We start from the raw sequence: 21998 nt of genomic DNA on the forward strand, positions 1-21998 counted from the left end.
TAGTTTCTACACCCCACCCTCACTGACTGTTCTAGTCTCTACACCCCACCCTCACTGCCTGTTCTAGTCTCTACACCCCACGCTCACTGCCTGTTCTAGTCTCTACACCCCACCCTCACTCTCTTTTCTAGTTTCTACACCCCACTCCCACTGCCTGTTCAATGTGTCTACACCCCACCCTCACTGTCTGTTCTAGTCTCTACACCCCACCCTCACTGTCTCTTGTAGTCTCTACACCCGACCCTCACTGTCTGTTCAATGTCTCTACAACCCACCCTCACTGCCTGTTCTAGTCTCTACACCTCACCCTCACTGCCTGTTCTAGTCTCTACACCCCACCCTCACTGCCTGTTCTGGTCTCTACACCCCACCCTCACTGCCTCCTCTAGTCTCTACACCCCACCCTCACTGTCTGTTCAATGTCTCTGCACCCGACCCACACTGCCTGTTCAATATCTCTACACCTCACCCTCACTGCCTGTTCTAGTCTCTACACCCCACCCTCACTGCCTGTTCTAGTCTCTACACCCCACCCTCACTGTCTGATCTACTCTCTACACCCCACCCTCACTGCCTGTTGTAGTCTCTACACCCCACCCTCACTGCCTGTTCTAGGCTCTACACCCCACCCTCAGTGCCTGTTCAAGTCTCTACACCCCACCCTCACTGCCTGTTCTCGTCTCTACACCCCACCCTCACTGCCTGTTCTAGGCTCTACACCCCACCCTCAGTGCCTGTTCAAGTCTCTACACCCCACCCTCACTGCCTGTTCTAGTCTCTACACCCCACCCTCACTGCCTGTTCTAGTCTCTATACCCCACCCTCACTGCCTGTTCTTATCTCTACACCCCACCCTCACTGTCTCTTGAAGTCTCTACACACCACCCTCACTGTCTCTTCTAGTCTCTACACCCCACCCTCACTGCCTGTTCTAGTCTCTACACCCCACCCTCACTGCCTGTTCTAGTCTCTACACCCCACCCTCACTGCCTGTTCTAGTCTCTACACCCCACCCTCACTGCCTGTTCTAGGCTCTACACCCCACCCTCACTGCTTGTTCTAGTCTCTACACCCCACCCTCACTGCCTGTTCTAGTCTCTATACACCACCCTCACTGCCTGTTCTAATCTCTACACCCCACCCTCACTGTCTCTTGAAGTCTCTACACCCCACCCTCACTGTCTGTTCTAGTCTCTGCACCCCATCCTCACTGCCTGTTCTGGTCTCCATGCCCCACCCTCAATGCCTGTTCAATGTCTCTACACCCCACCCTCACTGCCTGTTCTAGTCTTTACACCCCACCCTCACTGTCTGTTCTAGACTCTACACCCCACCCTCACTGTCTGTTCTAGTCTCTACACCCCACCCTCACTGTCTGTTCTGCTCTCTACACCCCACCCTCACTGGCCGTTCTAGTCTCTACACCCCGCCCTCACTGTCTGTTCTAGTCTCTACACCCCACCCTCACTGCCTGTTCTAGTCTCTACACCCCACCCTCACTGCCTGTTCTAGTCTCTACACCCCACCCTCACTGCCTGTTCTAGTCTCTACGCCCCACCCTCACTGCCTGTTCTAGTCTCTACACCCCACCCTCACTGTCTGTTCAATGTCTCTACACCCGACCCTCACTGCCTGTTCAATGTCTCTACACCTCACCCTCACTGCCTGTTCTAGTCTCTACACCCCACCCTCACTGCCTGTTCTAGTCTCTACACCCGACCCTCACTGCCTATTCTAGTCTGTACATCCCACCCTCACTGTCAGTTCTTGTCTCTACGCCCCACCCTCACTGCCTGTTCTAGTCTCTACACCCCACCCTCACTGCCTGTTCTAGTCTCTACACCCCACCCTCACTGCCTGTTCAATGTCTCTACACCCCACCCTCACTGCCTGTTCTAGTCTCTACACCCCACCCTCACTGCCTGTTCTAGTCTCTACACCCCACCCTCACTGCCTGTTCTAGTCTCTACACCCCACCCTCACTGCCTGTTCTAGTCTCTACACCCCACCCTCACTGCCTGATCTAGTCTCTACACCCCACCCTCACTGCCTGTTCTAGGCTCTACACCCCACCCTCACTGCCTGTTCAAGTCTCTACACCCGACCCTCACTGCCTGTTTTAGTCTCTACACCCCACCCTCACTGCCTGTTCTAGTCCCTATACCCCACCCTCACTGCCTGTTCTAATCTCTACACCCCACCCTCACTGTCTCTTGAAGTCTCTACACCCCACCCTCACTGTCTCTTCTAGTCTCTACACCCCACCCTCACTGCCTGTTCTAGTCTCTACACCCCACCCTCACTGTCTGTTCTAGTCACTATACCCCACCCTCACTGTTTGTTCTAGTCTCGACACCCAACCCTCACTGTCTGTTCTAGTCTCGACACCCCACCCTCACTGCCTGTTCTAATCTCTACGCCACACCCTCACTGCCTCTTCTAGTCTCGACACCCCACCCTCACTGTCTGTTCAATGTCTCTACACCTCACCCTCACTGCCTGTTCTAGTCTCTACACCCCACCCTCACTGCCTGTTCTAGTCTCTACACCCCACCCTCACTGTCTGATCTACTCTCTACACCCCACCCTCACTTTCTGTTTTAGTCTCTACACCCCACCCTCACTGCCTGTTCTAGTCACTGCACCCCACCCTCACTGTCTGTTCTAGTCTCTACGCCCCACCCTCACTGCCTGTTCAAGTCTCTACACCCCACCCTCACTGCCTGTTCTAGTCTCTACACCCCACCCTCACTGCCTGTTCTAGTCTCTATACCCAACCCTCAATGCCTGTTCTAATCTCTACACCCCACCCTCACTGTCTCTTGAAGTCTCTACATCCCACCCTCACTGTCTGTTCTAGGCTCTACACCCCACCATCACTGCCTGTTCTAGTCTCTACACCCCACCCTCACTGCCTGTTCTAGTCTCTACACCCCACCCTCACTGTCTGTTCCAGTCTCTACACCCCACCCTCACTGTCTGTTCTACTCTCTACACCACACCCTCACTGCCTGTTCTAGTCTCTACACCCCACCCTCACTGTCTGTTCTAGTCTCTAGAACCCACCCTCACTGTCTGTTCTAGTCTCTACACCCCACCCTCACTGTCTGTTCTACTCTCTACACCCCACCCTCACTGCCTGTTCTAGTCTCTACACACTACCCTCACTGCCTGTTCAATGTCTCTACACACCACCCTCCCTGCCTGTTCTAGTCACTACACCCCACCCTCACTGCCAGTTCTAGTCTCTACACCCCACCCTCACTGCCTGTTCTAATCTCTGCACCCCACCCTCACTGCCTATTCTAGTCTCTACATCCCACCCTCACTGTCAGTTCTTGTCTCTACGCCCCACCCTCACTGCCTGTTCTAGTATCTACACCCCACCCTCACTGTCTGTTCTAGTCTCTACACCCCACCCTCACTGACTGTTCTAGTCTCTACACGCCACCCTCACTGCCTGTTCAATGTCTCTACACCCCACCCTCACTGCCTGTTCTACTCTCTACACCCCACCCTCACTGCTTGTTCTAGGCTCTACACCCCACCCTCCCTGCCGGTTCTAGTCTCTACACCCCACCCTCACTGTCTCTTCTAGTCTCTACACCCCACCCTCACTGCCTGTTCTAGTCTCTACACCCCACCCTCACTGCCTGTTCTAATCTCTACACCCCACCCTCACTGTCTGTTCTAGTCTCTACACCCCACCCTCACTGTCGCTTCTAGTCTCTACACTCCACCCTCACTGTCTCTTCTAGTCTCTGCACCCCACCCTCACTGCCTGTTCTAGTCTCTACACCCCACCCTCACTGTCTCTTCTAGTCTCTACACCCCACCATCACTGTCTGTTCTAGTCTCTACACCACACCCTCACTGTCTGTTCTAGTCTCTACACCCCACCCTCACTGCCTGTTGTAGTCTCTACACCCCACCCTCACTGCCTGTTCTAGTCTCTACACCCCACCCTCACTGTCTGTTCTAGTCTCTACACCACACCCTCACTGTCTCTTCTAGTCTCTACAACCCGCCCTCACTGCCTGTTCTAGTCTCTACACCCCACCCTCACTGACTGTTCAATGTCTCTACACCCCACCCTCACTGCCTGTTCTGGTCTCTATACCCCACCCTCACTGTCTGTTCTAGTCTCTACACACCACCCTCACTGCCTGTTCTAGTCTCTACACCCCACCCTCACTGCCTGTTCTAGTCTCTACACCCCACCCTCACTGTCTGTTCTAGTCTCTACACCCCACCCTCACTGTCTGTTCTAGTCTCTACACCCCACCCTCACTGCCTGTTCCAGTCTCTACACCACACCCTCACTGCCTGTTCTAGTCTCTACACCCCACCCTCACTGCCTGTTCCAGTCTCTACACCACACCCTTACTGCCTGTTCTAGTCTCTACACCCCACCCTCACTGCCTGTTCTAATCTCTACACCCCACCCTCACTGTCTGTTCCAGTCTCTACGCCCCACCCTCACTGCCTGTTCTAGTCTCTACACCACACCCTCACTGCCTGTTCTAGTCTCTACACCCCACCCTCACTGCCTGTTCTAGTCTCGACACCCCACCCTCACTGTCTCTTCTAGTCTCTACACCCCACCCTCACTGTCTCTTCTAGTCTCTACACCCCACCCTCACTGCCTGTTCTAGTCTCTACACCCCACCCTCACTGTCTGTTCTAGTCTCTACACCCCACCCTCACTGTCTGTTCTAGTCTCTACACCCCACCCTCACTGCCTGTTCTAGTCTCTACACCCCACCCTCACTGCCTGTTTTAGTCTCTACACCCCACCCTCACTGTCTGTTCTAGTCTCTACACCCCACCCCCACTGTCTGTTCTAGTCTCTACACCCCACCCTCACTGTCTCTTCTAGTCTCAACACCCCACCCTCACTGTCTCTTCTAGTCTCTACACCCCACCCTCACTGTCTGTTCTAGTCTCTATACCCCACCCTCACTGTCTGTTCTAGTCTCTACACCCCACCCTCACTGCCTGTTCTAGTCTCTACACCCCACCCTCACTGTCTGTTCTAGTCTCTACACCCCACCCTCACTGTCTCTTCTAGTCTCTACACCTCACCCTCACTGCCTGTTCTAGTCTCTACACCCCACCCTCACTGCCTGTTCTAGTCTCTACGCCCCACCCTCACTGCCTGTTCTAGTCTCTACACCCCACCCTCACTGCCTGTTCTAGTCTCTACGCCCCACCCTCACTGCCTGTTCTAGTCTCTACGCCCCACCCTCACTGCCTGTTCTAGTCTCTACACCCCACCCTCACTGTCTGTTCAATATCTCTACACCCCACCCTCACTGCCTTTTCAATGTCTCTACACCCCACCCTCACTGCCTGTTCAATGTCTCTACACCTCACCCTCACTGCCTGTTCTAGTCTCTACACCCCACCCTCACTGCCTGTTCTAGTCTCTACACCCTACCCTCACTGTCTGATCTACTCTCTACATCCCACCCTCACTGTCTGTTCTAGTCTCTATGCCCCACCCTCACTGCCTGTTCTAGTCTCTACACCCCACCCTCACTGTCTCTTCTAGTCTCTACACCCCACCCTCACTGTCTGTTCTAGTCTCTGCACCCCACCCTCACTGCCTGTTCTAGTCTCTACGCCCCACCCTCACTGCCTGTTCTAGTCTCTACACCCCGCCCTCACTGCCTGTTCTAGTCTCTACACCCCACTCTCACTGCCTGTTCTAGTCTCTACACCCCACCCTCACTGCCTGTTCTTTTCTCTACACCCCACCCTCACTGCCTGTTCAATGTCTCTACACCCCACCCTCACTGTCTGTTCTAGTGTCTACACCCCACCCTCACTGTCTGTTCTACTCTCTACACCCCACCCTCACTGTCTGTTCTAGTCTCTAGACTCCACCCTCACTGTCTGTTCTAGTCTCTACACCCCACTCTCACTGTCTGTTCTACTCTCTACACCCCACCCTCACTGCCTGTTCTAGTCTCTGCACCCCACCCTCACTGCCTGTTCAATGTCTCTACACACCACCCTCACTTCCTGTTCTAGTCAAATGTAAGAAGTCACACAACACCAGGTTATAGTCCAACAGCTTTATTTGAAATCACAAGCTTTCGGAGTGCTGCTCCTTCTTCAGGTGAAGTGGAGAAATGCATAAAGACACAGCTTATATAGTCAGAGAATCATGTCAGATGTTTACAGGTAACCTTTCCAACTGCCATTTATCACACCTCGGCAGAGAGATAATCACAGCAGTCAAAGGTGTGAATGGTGTCCAAACAGGTCAGTCAGGGAAACATTACATCAAAGAACAATGAGGTGGGGTCACAAGGGGTCAAATGTTGCAGATGCTGGGGTCTGTATGAGAAACAAAAAAACAGACAAAAACATTTTTTTTGGCTGGAAATCACAGCAGGTCCGGCTGCATCTGTGTAGAGCGAACAAGCCAATGTCGACTCGAGTCTGGATGACCCTGCATCAGGTGGGGTTACATGTAGCGTGACATGAACCCAAGATCTCGGTTGAGGCCGTCCTCATGGGTGCGGAACTTGGCTATCAGTTTCTGCTCGACGATTTTGCGTTGTCGTGTGTCTCGAAGGCCACCTTGGAGAATGCTTACCCGAAGATCGGAGGCTGAATGTCCTTGACTGCTGAAGTGTTCCCCGACTGGGAGGGAACACTCCTGCCTGGTGATTGTTGCGCGGTGTCCGTTCATCCGTTGTCGCAGTGTCTGCATGGTCTCGCCGATGTACCATGCTCCGGGGCATCCTTTCCTGCAACGTATGAGGTAGACAACGTTGGCCGAGTCACATGAGTATGTACCATGTACCTGGTGGGTGGTGTCCTCACGTGTGATGATGGTATCTGTGTTGATGATCTGGCATGTCTTGCAGAGGTTGCTGTGGCAGGGTTGTGTGGTGTCGTGGTCGCTGTTCTCCTGAAAGCTGGGTAATTTGCTGCGAACGATGGTCTGTTTGAGGTTAGGCGGCTGTTTGAAAGCGAGTAGTGGAGGCGTGGGGATGGCCTTAGCGAGGTGTTCGTCGTCATCGATGACATGTTGAAGGCTGCGAAGAACATGGCGTAGTTTCTCCGCTCCGGGGAAGTACTGGACGACGATGGGTACTCTGTTGGTTGTGTCCCGTGTTTGTCTTCTGAGGAGGTCTATGCGATTTTTCGCTGTGGCCCGTCGGAACTGTCGATCGACGAGTCGAGCATCATATCCCGTTCTTACAAGGGCGTCTTTCAGTGTCTGTAGGTGTCCATCGCGTTCCTCCTCGTCCGAGCAGATCCTGTGTATTCGCAGGGCTTGTCCATAGGGGATGGCTTCTTTAACGTGGTTAGGGTGGAAGCTGGAGAAGTGAAGCAGCGTGAGGTTGTCCGTGGGCTTGCGGTAGAGTGAAGTGCTGAGGTGTCCGTCTCTGATGGAGATTCGTGTGTCCAGGAATGAGACTGATTCTGAGGAGTAGTCCATGGTGAGTTTGATGGTGGGATGGAACTTGTTGATGTTATCGTGTAGTCTTTTCAGTGATTCTTCGCCGTGGGTCCATAGGAAGAAAATGTCGTCGATGTATCTAGTGTATAGCATTGGTTGGAGATCCTGTGCAGCGAAGAAGTCTTGCTCGAACTTGTGCATGAAGATGTTTGCGTATTGGGGTGCGAATTTGGTCCCCATGGCTGTTCTGTGTGTTTGGGTAAAGAACTGGTTGTCGAAGGTGAAGACATTGTGGTCAAGGATGAAGCGGATGAGTTGTAGGATGGCGTCTGGAGATTGGCTGTTGTTGGTGTTGAGTACTGAGGCTGTCGCAGCGATGCCGTCATCGTGGGGGATACTGGTGTAGAGTGCCGAGACGTCCATCGTGGCGAGGAGTGTTCCTGGTTCAACTGGTCCGTGGGTGCTGAGCTTCTGTAAGAAGTCTGTAGTGTCGCGACAGAAGCTGGGGGTTCCCTGTACGATGGGTTTCAGGATGCCCTCGACATATCCAGAGAGGTTCTCACACAGGGTTCCGTTGCCTGATGCGATAGGACATCCAGGTGTGTTGGCTTTGTGTATCTTTGGGAGGCAGTAGAAGTCTCCCACGCGGGGATTACGTGGGATGAGAGCATGTAGGATGCTTTGAAGGTCTGGATCGAAGGTTTTGATCAGTCTGTTGAGTTGGCGGGTGTGTTCTTTGGTCGGATCTGCGGGTAACTGTCTGTAGTGTTCCTGGTTGTCCAGTTGTCGGTATACTTCTTTGCAATAGTCCGTTCTGTTCTGTATGACGATGGCACCTCCTTTGTCTGCTGGTTTGATGACGATGTTGCGGTTGGTCTTGAGAGCGTGGATGGCGTTGCGTTGTGCTCGGGTGACATTCTGGACTGTCTTGTGAGTGCGGCTGATGAATCTGGCGTTGATGCATCTCCTGACAGCTTGAGCATACATGTCAAGCTTAGGGCAGCGACCCTCCGGAGGGGTCCAATTTGACTCTTTCTTCTTCGGTTGCTGCACTGCGGATCCCTCTGTCTGCTGTTCCGGATTGTTGATTGTCTCATTGGGTTCGCTGCTGACATCTTGGGATTTGTGGAAGAATTCCTGGAGCCTCATTCTCCTGATGAATTCCTCTGCGTCTGCTGCGAGACCGATGGGGTCCATTTTGGTGGTGGGGCAGAAATTGAGCCCTCGGCTGAGAACTTGAATTTCGTCTGGTGGAAGGGTGTGGTCGGACAGGTTGACGATGGATTTCCCTGTGGTTTCAACCGTGGTACCGGGAGAGGCTTGGTTGCTGCTGCTGGTGATGCCAAGTTTCTCAAGCTTCCTGTTCTTGGTGTGCATGTAGGTAGCGTAGTTCCGTTGCCTTGTTTGTTTGGCGGTGTCTCGTAGCTGGTCTGCTGCATCCTGAGCACAGGCTGAGAATATGGACTCCATCTCAGTTTCGAGGTTGCGGCATCTGCTGTAGAGCTGGTGTACGAGATGGTTGAGGAGTGTGCGAGAGGTACGACGGCAGAGTCTCTCAGCGTAGTCTTTTGTCTGTTTTTTTGTTTCTCATACAGACCCCAGCATCTGCAATATTTGACCCCTTGTGACCCCACCTCATTGTTCTTTGATGTAATGCTTCCCTGACTGACCTGTTTGGACACCATTCACACCTTTGACTGCTGTGATTATCTCTCTGCCGAGGTGTGATAAATGGCAGTTGGAAAGGTTACCTGTAAACATCTGACATGATTCTCTGACTATATAAGCTGTGTCTTTATGCATTTCTCCACTTCACCTGAAGAAGGAGCAGCGCTCCGAAAGCTTGTGATTTCAAATAAAGCTGCTGGACTATAACCTGGTGTTGTGTGACTTCTTACATTTGTCCACCCCAGTCCAACTCCGGCATCTCCACACCATATTCTAGTCACTACACCCCACCCTCACTGCCAGTTCTAGTCTCTACACCCCACCCTCACTGCCTGTTCAATGTCTCTACACCCCACCCTCACTGCCTGTTCAATGTCTCTACACCCCACCCTCACTGCCTGTTCAATGTCTCTACACCTCACCCTCACTGCCTCTTCTAGTCTCTACACCCCACCCTCACTGCCTATTCTAGTCTCTACATCCCACCCTCACTGTCAGTCCTTGTCTCTACGCCCCACCCTCACTGCCTGTTCTAGTCTCTACACCCCACCCTCACTGTCTGTTCAAGTCTCTACACCCTACTCTCACTGCCTGTTCTAGTCTCTACACCCCACACTCACTGCCTGTTCTAGTCTCTACACCCCACCCTCACTGCCTGTTCAATGTCTCTACACCCCACCCTCACTGCCTGTTCTAGTCTCTACACCCCACCCTCACTGCCTGTTCAATGTCTCTACACCCCACCCTCACTGCCTGTTCTAGTCTCTACACCCCACCCTCACTGCCTGTTCTAGTCTCTACACCCCACCCTCACTGCCTGTTCTAGTCTCGACACCCCAACCTCACTGCCTGTTCTAGTCTCTACACCCCACCCTCACTGCCTGTTCTAGTCTCTACACCCCACCCTCACTGTCTTTTCTAGTCTCTACACCCCAACCTCACTGCCTGTTTTAGTCTTTATACCCCACCCTCACTGTCTGTTCTGGTCTCTACACCCCACCCTCACTGTCTGTTCTACTCTCTACACCCCACCCTCACTGTCTGTTCTAGTGTCTACAGCCCACCCTCACTGTCTGTTCTAGTCTCTACACCCAACCCTCACTGTCTGTTCTAGTCTCTACACCCCACCCTCACTGTCTGTTCTAGTCTCTACACCCCACCCTCACTGTCTGTTCTAGTCTCTACACCCCACCCTCACTGCCTGTTCTAGTCTCTACACCCCACCCTCAGTGTCTCTTCTAGTCTCTACACCCCACCCTCACTGTCTGTTCTAGTCTCTACACCCCACCCTCACTGCCTGTTCTAGCCTCTACACCCCACCCTCACTGCCTGTTGTAGTCTCTACACACCACCGTCACTTCCTGTTCTAGTCTCTACTCCCCACCCTCACTGCCTGTTCTAGTCTCTACACCCCACCCTCAGTGTCTCTTCTAGTCTCTACACCCCACCCTCACTGTCTGTTCTAGTCTCTACACCCCACCCTCACTGCCTGTTCTAGTCTCTACACCCCACCCTCACTGCCTGTTGTAGTCTCTACACACCACCGTCACTTCCTGTTCTAGTCTCTACACCCCACCCTCACTGCCTGTTCTAGTCTCTACACCCCACCCTCACTGCCTGTTCTAGTCTCTACACCCCACCCTCACTGCCTGTTCTAGTCTCTACACCCCGCCCTCACTGCCTGTTCTAGTCTCTACACCCCACCCTCACTGCCTGTTCTAGTCTCTGCACCCCACCCTCACTGCCTGTTCTAGTCTCTACACCCCACCCACACTGCCTGTTCTAGTCTCTACACCCCACCCTCACTGTCTGTTCTAGTCTCTACACCCCACCCTCACTGCCTGTTCTAGTCTCTACACCCCACCCTCACTGCCTGTTCTAGTCTCTACACCCCACCCTCACTGCCTGTTCTAGTCTCTACACCCCACCCTCACTGTCTCTTCTAGTCTCTGCACCCACCCTCACTGTCTCTTCTAGTCTCTACACCCCGCCCTCACTTCCTGTTCTAGTCTCTACACCCCACCCTCACTGCCTGTTAATGTCTCTACGCCCCACCCTCACTGCCTGTTCAATGTCTCTACACCCCACCCTCACTGCCTGGTCTAGTCCCTACAGCCCACCCTCATTGCCTGTTCTAGTCTCTACACCCCACCCTCACTGCCTGTTCTAGTCTCTACACCACACCCTCACTGTCTGTTCTAGTCTCTACACCCCACCCTCACTGCCTGTTCTAGTCTCTACATCCCACCCTCACTGCCTGTTTTAGTCTCTACACCCCACCCTAACTGCCTGTTCTAGTCTCTACACGCCACCCTCACTGCCTGTTCTAGTCTCTACACCCCACCCTCACTGCCTGTTCTCATCTCTACACCCCACCCTCACTGTCTCTTGAAGTCTCTACACCCCACCCTCAATGTCTCTTCTAGTCTCTACACCCCACCATCACTGTCTGTTCTAGTCTCTACTCCCCACCCTCACTGCCTGTTCTCATCTCTACACCCCACCCTCACTGTCTCTTGAAGTCTCTACACCCCACCCTCACTGTCTGTTCTAGTCTCTACACCCCACCCTCACTGCCTGTTCTAGTCTCTACACCCCACCCTCACTGCCTGTTGAAGTCTCTAAACCCCACCCTCACTGCCTGTTCTAGTCTCTACACCCCACCCTCACTGCCTGTTCTAGTCTCTACACCCCACCCTCACTGCCTGTTCTAATCTCTACACCCCACCCTCACTGCCTGTTCTAGTCTCTACACCCCACCCTCACTGCCTGTTCTATTCTCTACACCCCACCCTCATTGCCTGTTCAATGTCTGTACACCCCACCCTCACTGCCTGTTCTAGTCTCTACACCCCACCCTCACTTCCTGTTCTAGTCTCTACACCCCACCCTCACTGCCTGTTAATGTCTCTATGCCCCACCCTCACTGCCTGTTCAATGTCTCTACACCCCACCCTCACTGCCTGGTCTAGTCCCTACAGCCCACCCTCATTGCCTGTTCTAGTCTCTACACCCCACCCTCACTGCCTGTTCTAGTCTCTACACCACACCCTCACTGTCTGTTCTAGTCTCTACACACCACCCTCACTGCCTGTTCTATGTCTCTACACCCCACCCTCACTGTCTGTTCAATGTTTCTACACCCCACCCTCACTGCCTGTTCTACTCTCTACACCCCACCCTCACTGCCTGTTCTAGTCTCTACACCCCACCCTCACTGCCTGTTCTAGTCTCTACACCCCACCCTCACTGCCTGTTCTAGTCTCTACACCCCACCCTCACTGCCTGTTCTAGTCTCTACACCCCACCCTCACTGTCTGTTCTAGTCTCTACACCCCACCCTCACTGCCTGTTCTAGTCTCTACACCCCACCCTCACTGTCTCTTCTAGTCTCTACACCCCACCCTCACTTTCTGTTCAATGTCTCTACACCCCACCCTCACTGCCTGTTCTAGTCTCTACACCCCACCCTCAGTGTCTCTTCTAGTCTCTACACCCCACAATCATTGTCTGTTCTAGTCTCTACACCGCACCCTCACTGTCTGTTCTAGTCTCTACACCCCACCCTCACTGTCTGTTCTAGTCTCTACACCACACCCTCACTGCCTGTTCTAGTCTCTACACCCCACCCTCACTGCCTGTTCTAGTCTCTGCACCCCACCCTCACTGCCTGTTCTAGTCTCTACACCCCACCCTCACTGCCTGTTCTCGTCTCTACACCCCACCCTCACTGTCTGTTCTAGTCTCTACACCTCACCCTCACTGCCTGTTCTAGTCTCTACACCCCACCCTCACTGCCTGTTCTCCTCTCTACACCCCACCCTCACTGCCTGTTCTAGTCTCTACACCCCACCCTCACTGCCTGTTCAAGTCTCTACACCCAACCCTCACTGCCTGTTCTAGTCTCTACACCCCACCCTCACTGCCTGTTCTAATCTCTACACCCCACCCTCACTGCCTGTTCAATGTCTGTACACCCCACCCTCACTGCCTGTTCTATTCTCTACACCCCACCCTCATTGCCTGTTCCAGTCTCTACACCCCACCCTCACTTCCTGTTCTAGTCTCTACACCCCACCCTCACTGCCTGTTCAATGTCTCTACGCCCCACCCTCACTGCCTGTTCAATGTCTCTACACCCCACCCTCACTGCCTGGTCTAGTCCCTACACCCCACCCTCATTGCCTGTTCTAGTCTCCACACCCCACCCTCACTGCCTGTTCTAGTCTCTACACCCCACCCTCAGTGCCTGTTCTAGTCTCTACACCCCACCCTCACTGCCTGTTCTAGCCTCTACACCCCACCCTCACTTTCTGTTCTAGTCTCTACACCCCACCCTCACTGTCTGTTCTAGTCTCTACACCCCACCCTCACTGTCTGTTCTAGTCTCTACACCCGACCCTCACTGTCTGTTCTAGTCTCTACACCCCACCCTCACTGCCTGTTCTAGTCTCTACACCCCACCCTCACTGCCTGTTCTAGTCTCTACACCCCACTCTCACTGCCTGTTCTAGTCTCTACACCCCACCCTCACTGTCTGTTCTAGTCTCTACACCCCACTCTCACTGCCTGTTCTAGTCTCTGCACCCCAGCCTCACTGCCTGTTCTCGTCTCTACACCCCACCCTCACTGCCTGTTCAATGTCTCTACACCCCACCCTCTCTTTCTGTTCTAGTCTCTACACCCCACCCTCACTGCCTGTTCTAGTCTCTACACCCCACCCTCACTGTCTGTTCTAGTCTCTACACCCCACCCTCACTGCCTGTTCTAGTCTCTACACCCCACCCTCATTGCCTGTTCTAGTCTCTACACCCCACCCTCACTGCCTGTTCTAGTCTCTACACCCCACCCTCACTGCCTGTTCAAGTCTCTACACCCCACCCTCACTGCCTGTTCTAGTCTCTACACCCCACCCTCACTGCCTGTTCTAATCTCTACACCCCACCCTCATTGCCTGTTCGAGTCTCTACACCCCACCCTCACTGTCTGTTCTAGTCTCTACACCCCACCCTCACTGCCTGTTCAATGTCTCTACACCCCACCCTCACTGCCTGTTCTAATCTCTACACCCCACCCTCACTGCCTGTTCTAATCTCTACACCCCACCCTCACTGCCTGTTCTAATCTCTACACCCCACCCTCACTGCCTGTTCAAGTCTCTACACCCCACCCTCACTGCCTGTTCTAGTCTCTACACCCCACCCTCACTGCCTGTTCTAATCTCTACACCCCACCCTCATTGCCTGTTCTAGTCTCTACACCCCACCCTCACTGTCTGTTCTAGTCTCTACACCCCACCCTCACTGCCTGTTCAATGTCTCTACACCCCACCCTCACTGCCTGTTCTAATCTCTACACCCCACCCTCACTGCCTGTTCTAATCTCTACACCCCACCCTCACTGCCTGTTCTAATCTCTACACCCCACCCTCACTGCCTGTTCTAATCTCTAAGCCCCACCCTCACTAGTCTGCCTAGTCCTGATAGAATTTTATAATTTTCAATGAGATTCCCTCTCATTCTTCTAAACTCCAGTGAACATAAACCCAATTGACCGAATCTCTGTTCATACGTCATTCCTGCCATCCCAGGTATCAGTCTGGTGAATCTTTGCTGCACTCCCTCCATGGCAAGAACATCCTTCCTCAGATAAGGCGACCAAAACTGCACACAATACTCAAGGTGTGGTCTCACCAAGGCCCTGTACAACTGCAGCAAGACATCCTTGTTCCTGTACTCGAATCCTCTCGCTATGAAGGCCAACATACCATTTGCCTTCTTAACCGCCTGCTTACCTTCAGCGACTGGTGCACAAGGACACCCAGGTCTTGTTGCACTTCCCCTTTTCCCAATCTATTGCCGTTCGGATAATAATCTGCCTTCCTGTTTTTGCCACCAAAGTGGATAACCTCGCATTTATCCACATTATACTGCATCTGCCCAATCGCCCAACCTGTCCAAATCGTGCTGGTTCACTTAATGGTTCAAATTATTTCGAACAGAAATATGCCAGAAGCAGGGGAATTAAATTATAAATATAATTCTTATTGTTTTTAGTGGGTTGGAGGGAGTCTAATCGTAACTTATTCTCTGTATTGGGGAGGGAGATATTGCGCATACTTACTGAAGAGGCCGATGTCTTACTGAGCAGGTGTGTGGTTGCAATCACTACGGCCGTTGCACCTTCTCCTGGTAATGTACACATGATATCTCTTTTGCCGACTTTGCCTTTTTCAGTGGGTGGCGGGCTCTGCATGGTAGATGGGTTGTTTGGCATCCAGGAGCCCCAATCAAACTGGGAAAGAAAGCGAGCATTATTTCTAGTCGTCCCTATGGCAACATTAACTGGCCCAACAGTTCAACATGAGCAGCTGGCCGTTTGACTAAGCACACAGAAATGTCTCCATCTCCACATCCCCCACACTCAGGGAGGGGTCCGAAGGAAAGAATACATCGACAACAGTACTTTTAAAGCAACTGCCTTTTTCAAAATCGTAAGATGTTTAACAGGGCCATCAGCGAACAACAAACTGCGCACCCAGACGGAGCTTTTATCGTCGCGGGGCACTTCAATCACATAAACCTAAAAACTGTACTACCGAAATTCCACCAGAATGTTTCCTGCCCCACAAGAGGGGAGAGCACTCTGGATCAAGTCTACACGAGCATTGTAGACGCTTATAAGGCCATTCCCTGCCCCCACCTTGGGAAGTCTGACCACCTCTCCCTGTTTCTAGCCCCGGCATACAAACCGCTCATCAAAAGAGGGAGAACATCAGTGAGAGCAGTGAAAGTATGGCCAGAGGGGGCAGTCTCGGAGCTTCAGGATTGCTTCGAACGCACTGATTGGGGCATGTTTGCCCATAATGACATCGAGGAATACGCATCCACAGTGCTATTCTACATTAACAGCTGCGTCGAGGTCGTCACGACCCATAAAAATATCAGGTCATACCCCAACCAGAAACCCTGGATGAACGGAGAGGTCCGCTCACTGTTGAAAGCACGCGACGCAGCATTTAAATCTGGCGACACGGCGGCTTACAGTGCAGCTAGGACCAACCTAAAAAATGGGATCAGGACTGCCAAAAGGAAACAGACACTGCGGATAGAGGATCATTTCCGCAACAACTCGGACCCCCGGCGCATGTGGCAAGGCATCCAGTCCATCACTGACTACAAGGGCAAAAACACCAGTCCCCCGGTCAGCGACACCTCCCTTCCGGAGGAGCTTAACAACTTCTACGCTCGCTTCGACAGGGACAACAGGGAGTCGGCTACCAAAGCCTTGCCACCCCCGGAAGACCAGGTGCTCACTCTGTCGACCTCCGACGTAAGGGGCGCTCTACGCAGAGTGAACACACGAAAGGCTACTGGACCGGATAGCATCCCTGGACGGGTACTCAAGGAATGTGCTGATCAGCTGGCTGATGTCTTCACCGCCATCTTCAATCTGTCATTGGCCCAGGCAGTAGTCCCTACATGCTTCAAGACCGCTACCATTATTCCTGTGCCAAAACAAATGGCTGTGACGTGCCTGAACGACTATCGACCTGTTGCACTCACACCCATCATAATGAAGTGTTTCGAGAGACTGGTCCTGGCTCACATCAAAGCCAGTGTTCCCGCCTCTCTTGACCAACACCAGTTTGCTTATCGTGCAAACAGATCAACGGAGGATGCAATCACAACTGCTCTACACTCGGCACTGAATCACCTAGATGGTAAGGAGACCTACATCAGAATGCTGTTCATAGACTACAGCTCAGCATTCAACACTGTCGTCCCCAACAAGCTGGCCACCAAACTCCAAACTCTTGGCCTGAACACTTCCCTCTGCAACTGGACCCTGGACTTCCTAACAAACAGACCCCAGTCTGTCAAATTAGGTAACCACACCTCCCCCCCCGACCCTGAACACGGGGGCCCCACAAGGATGTGTGCTGAGCCCTCTCCTCCACTCCCTCTTCACCCACGACTGTGTGGCTGTTCATGGTTCCAACACCATCATCAAGTTTGCGGATGATACCACGGTAGTAGGCCAGATCACCAACAACAATGAGTCAGCCTACAGGGAGGAGGTCCAGTATCTCGTGAAGTGGTGCGCCGATAACAACCTGGCCCTTAACATCAAGAAAACCAAAGAAATCATTGTGGACTTCAGGAAGTCTAAAAGCGGAAGTCACACCCCCATCCACATCAATGGGGCTGTGGTGGAAAGGGTGGACAGCTTTAAGTTCCTCGGAGTCCACATCACGGAAGACCTCTCCTGGTCCCTCAATACCTCCTCTCTGGTGAAGAAGGCCCAGCAGCGCCTATATTTCCTAAGGAGGCTGAAGGGATGTAGCCTGTCACCCCTGATCCTCTCTAACTTTTACCGCTGCACAATAGAGAGCATCCTGACAAACTGTACCACAGTATGGTATGGCAGCTGTAGCTACTATGACCGGAAAGCCCTGCAGCGAGTAGTCAAAACTGCCCAGCGCATTACCGGCACCCGGCTATCGACCATAGAGCACATATACCATAAACGCTGTTTACGGAGGTCACGGTCCATCATCAAAGACCCTACCCACCCCAGCCACAGTCTGTTCACCCTCCTGCCATCTGGGAGACGCTACAGATGCATTCGCACCCGTACGACCAGATTTAGGAACAGCTTCTTTCCCAGGGCTGTCATCCTACTGAACTCCACAAATAAACTCTAAAGCCTGCACATCTGCCAATGCACTTTATTATGGTTATGTTTATGTTAATGTATTACAAGCCAAATGTATGTTGAATGTCTAAATGTCTTAATCTAAATGTACACTCTCGGGAGCCGCAAGCCTACATTTCGTTGTACTGCACTTGTGCACTAACAATGACAATAAAAGTTGATTTGATTTGAGAACTTTCCCTCTGGAGATGAACTAAATTGAGTTGAGTCCATGTAGCAAACATGGTGTGTGGAAGCAATGGAGTTGGTGCCCGAATGCCTTTTAATAATGGGAGGTTTCTGAACAAATCTTTGGTCTCACTGCAGTAAACACCAGCGAGAGTGCCAGAACCATCGCCAAGCTCAGTCGCTCCTGGTACCGGGCTTCAGTTTGTCATTCGGAAATTGACCAGCTGTGCTTCAGGGTGACTCAGCGAATTATTTTTCTCCCTATCCCTTCTGGAAAGGTCCCACCAGGTCCTTGCCCATCCCACCAGGTCTCCACCCACCCCGCTGGGCACAGGTACGGTAGCATAGTGGGATCAAGGGATATGGGGAGAAAGCAGGGACAGGGTACTGAATTTGGATGATCAGCCATGCTCTCATTAAATGGCGGAGCAGGCTCGAGGGGCCGAATGGCCTACTCCTGTTCCTATCTTCTATGTTTCTATGTTCCTATGATTTTCTCAGTAAAAAGAGAGGGAGAGATTTTGGGGGGGGGGCGGCAGGGAGATTGAACAAGGAGGTGATTAAAGCAGAGGTAACAACAGAAAACGCTGGAAAAACGCAGCAGGCCAGGGCAGCATCAGTGGAGAGAGAAACGGAGTTAACGTTTCAGGTCTGGGACCCTTCGTCAGAACTGGAAAAAAAGCCGGAAGAGGGAATAGATTTTAAAGCAAGTGGGGGCTGGGAAAAGGGGGAGGGGATGAAAGAACAAAGGGGAAGGTCAGAGATAGGATGGAAAGCAGGAGAGGTTAAGAGACATTGAGAGACATTGAGAGATATTCAAGGAGCAAAGGACGGCTCGAGATGAAGTGTGAATGGCCCGGGCAGAATGAAGGACAGCTGCCGTGTGGGAGGGGAGATAAAAGCCCCGACGAAAGGCCCAGATTTTACCATCGTATTAAAGCAGAGGTTCGACCTCCCGTCAATCCAGCACTGCTTTGGGGTTTGTGCGTTTCCACAGCTGTAGTTTAGCGGAAAATCTGGGGCTGCGGGACAGCGATTTCCTGACCAGCACTGTCCGTGAGTGCTGCTCCTGACTGAGAGTGCTCAATAATTCTCAGGAAACCTCAGGGTTAATTCTTAGGGTTAATAAATGAAAGTCAGCACGGATTTGTTAAAGGAAATCGGCTTGACTAACTTGATTGAGTTCTTTGATCAAGTAATAGAGAGGGTTGATGAGGATAGTGCAGTTGATGTTGGGTATATGGACTTTCATAAGACGTTTGATAAAGTACCACATAATAGACTTGTTGGGAGATGACGAAGAAAGTTTGTACACAGCGAGTTGTTGTGATCTGGAATGCGCTGCCTGAAAGGGCGGTGGAAGCAGATTCAATAGTAACTTTCAAAAGGGAATTGGATCAATACTTGAAGGGACTATGGGGAAAGAGCAGGAGGGAGTGGGACTAATTGGAAAACTCTTTCAAAGAGCCGGCACAGGCACAATGGGCTGAATGGCCTCCTTCTGTGCTGTGCGATTCTATGATTACCTCTCGGGATTAGAGGAAAGAGCTCCAGTGTATCTAAAATTGAGTCCAACCTTTTCTAATTTTTATTATTGAGAAACTACGCTAGCAAGGCTAACAAAAAGCAGGATAGAGAAGATCAATTGAGAAGTAGCGGTTGAGTGACATCAAGCTCGGATTTTGAAAGCCTGCAAATTGTAGATTGTAAGTGTTTTCTTGTATTGTATCCAGCGATGTTGTTGTCTGTGCAGTGTTATGTTCATAAATAACTAGACATTATTGTTGTGTATGTAACCTGTTCCACCTTAAGAGAGCTTAAGCCTGTTCCACCTTAAGAGATGTACTACTTTCTCAGGCTGCTGTAGACGTAATACCGGGGGTGAACACACTGGTATATAAGCACTGTGCAGTAATCTTGTATTCAGTATAGTCCCTACCTCCAACCAGTAAAGACCTGTTTTTATTGTTACTCATTAGTCTGTGTCTTAATTAACTAAATAATTCACAGACTTAACACTGGCGACGAGTCAGGTTCTTACCCTGCGGCAGTTATTCCACGGCGGTTGAAGAGAGGTTTCAAACCTCACCACCCCACTGGAAGCGACAGGCATTAGGACCCTGAAGCCTCCATCAGCTTGTGAACCGGAGTAGAAGATAGGGCTGGGGAAGACAGAGGTACAGGGCGATAGCGATCGGCAGATAAGGGCCGGGCCGCTTTCAAATCGATCGCATCTGCGATAAGGGCGCGAGAGCCGCTTCGAGCGGGAGGCGTTTCAAGCCAGCGATCGCACTCCAGATAAGGGCCGAGAGCCGCTTCGGTCGGGAGCCGCTTCGCGATCAGCGATCGCATAAAAGATAAGGGCCGCACTCGGGCTTACAGACAGCGTCGGGGGACGGGTGAAGACCGCCAAACGCGGGAAAACCGCCATCTTGGGAGCGGAGGACGACGACAAAGAGCAGGAAGCCGCCATCTTGTGTAACATAAAATTCCAACAAAATTGTAACAATGCCTAAACACGGGAATATTGGCACCTTTGATAGTGACATCAAGGATTGGGCCATATATGTAGAACGAGTAAAAAATTATTGTAAGGCCAATAAAATTCGTGAGCAAGATAAAGCACTAACATTATTAAATTTAATGGGTGCGAAGACATACGGGCAATTGAAACACCTGTTATCACCAGATGAACCGGCGGATAAGACGTTCAATGAGATTGTTACTGTCCTGAAAGATCATCTAAACCCCACGCCGCTGATGCTAGCGGAACGATTTAAATTTTACGACAGAAGGCAACTACAGAATGAAAGCAATGCTGAATATTTGCTGGAATTGCGTAAATTAGCGAAATATTGTCAGTTTGGAACGGGACTGACAGAAGCACTACGAGACAAATTTGTGTGTGGTTTATTTAAACAAGATACACAAAAGTGACTGCTCGAGGAGAATGAGCTGACGCTTGAGAAGGCGGTCACTATGGCAGCAGCACACGAAGCCGCAGCGAGAGGCACGGCAGTAATGCAGCTACGGTCACCGGAGCTCAGTGCACACAAATTGGGTGTGAGTTCTGTTAAATGTTATCGTTGTGGAAAGACAACGCATGATCAGAACCAGTGTTGGTTTAAAAACCAAGAATGCAGAACATGTGGTAGGCTTGGACATATAGCTAGAGTATGCAGGTCAGGGAAGAAGACCAGCAACAAGAAGTCACCGCAAGGGAAATACGCAAAGGTACACAAGGTGGCCGAACAGGAGTCCGATTCAGACGCTAGCAGTAATGAACTGGCTGGCTTAAGCAGTATTGAACTGGCTAGCTTAAGGGTACTCAACGTTGGTAAGGGTGCAGACCTCCAGACAATTTGGGTTACTCTTCAGATAGAAGGAGTCCAAGTAAAAATGGAATTGGACACTGGATCGGCATTGTCGGTCATGAATAAGAAAGATTACAGAAGGTTATTCCAACATATTCCCCTACAGGATACGGAGATTATATTGACAACCTACACGGGGCAGAGAGTGTACCCCATCGGGACAATAAAGGTTGCAGTGGCCAACAAGGGCGAAGGAAGTCAAATAATGGACTTATATGTGCTACCGGAGGGAGGTCCACCACTACTAGGCCGGGAGTGGTTTAGAAACATAAATATGGACTGGCATTCGCTAAAAGCCATAAAGAGTGAGAACTCGGTGCAGATAATCAGCCCAGACTCTAGAACTGATGATGGTAAGACCAACCCATGTGCAAAAGACAAAGTTTCAGCACAGAATTCCACTGAGCAACAACAACATAGTTTAACAGAGAATTCTGAGTCTGTCAAGTCTACTGATATGCACATTTTTGAGGGACACTGGGCTCGAACTCAACTCCATTTCAAACTACAACAGCAATTAGAACAAATGATTCGCCGTTTTGAGCAAGAGATGAATGAAATAAAAAAGTTCTTTGTTACAGAGTGGGAGAATCTGGAAAGGCAACAGAAGCAACTGATGGAGAAAATGGAGCAGGAGCACACCAACCATC

General features: G+C 51.6%; 1 protein-coding gene across 1 annotated transcript in view; it reads right to left on the reverse strand.

The window, feature by feature from the left end:
- LOC147091152 (hydroperoxide isomerase ALOXE3-like) overlaps positions 1-21998 on the reverse strand; it is a 203557-nt gene that overhangs the window by 18158 nt on the left and 163401 nt on the right. Inside the window, exon 13 of the mRNA XM_085977623.1 lies at positions 15212-15382. Coding sequence (XP_085833749.1) covers positions 15212-15382 — 171 coding nt within the window. The remainder of the gene's footprint in view (positions 1-15211; positions 15383-21998) is intronic.

Source organism: Somniosus microcephalus, unplaced genomic scaffold (genome assembly GCF_052327205.1).
Source record: "Somniosus microcephalus isolate GS21.2 unplaced genomic scaffold, FLI_Smic_1.0 unresolved_chr4, whole genome shotgun sequence".
Taxonomy (NCBI): Eukaryota; Metazoa; Chordata; class Chondrichthyes; order Squaliformes; family Somniosidae; genus Somniosus; species Somniosus microcephalus.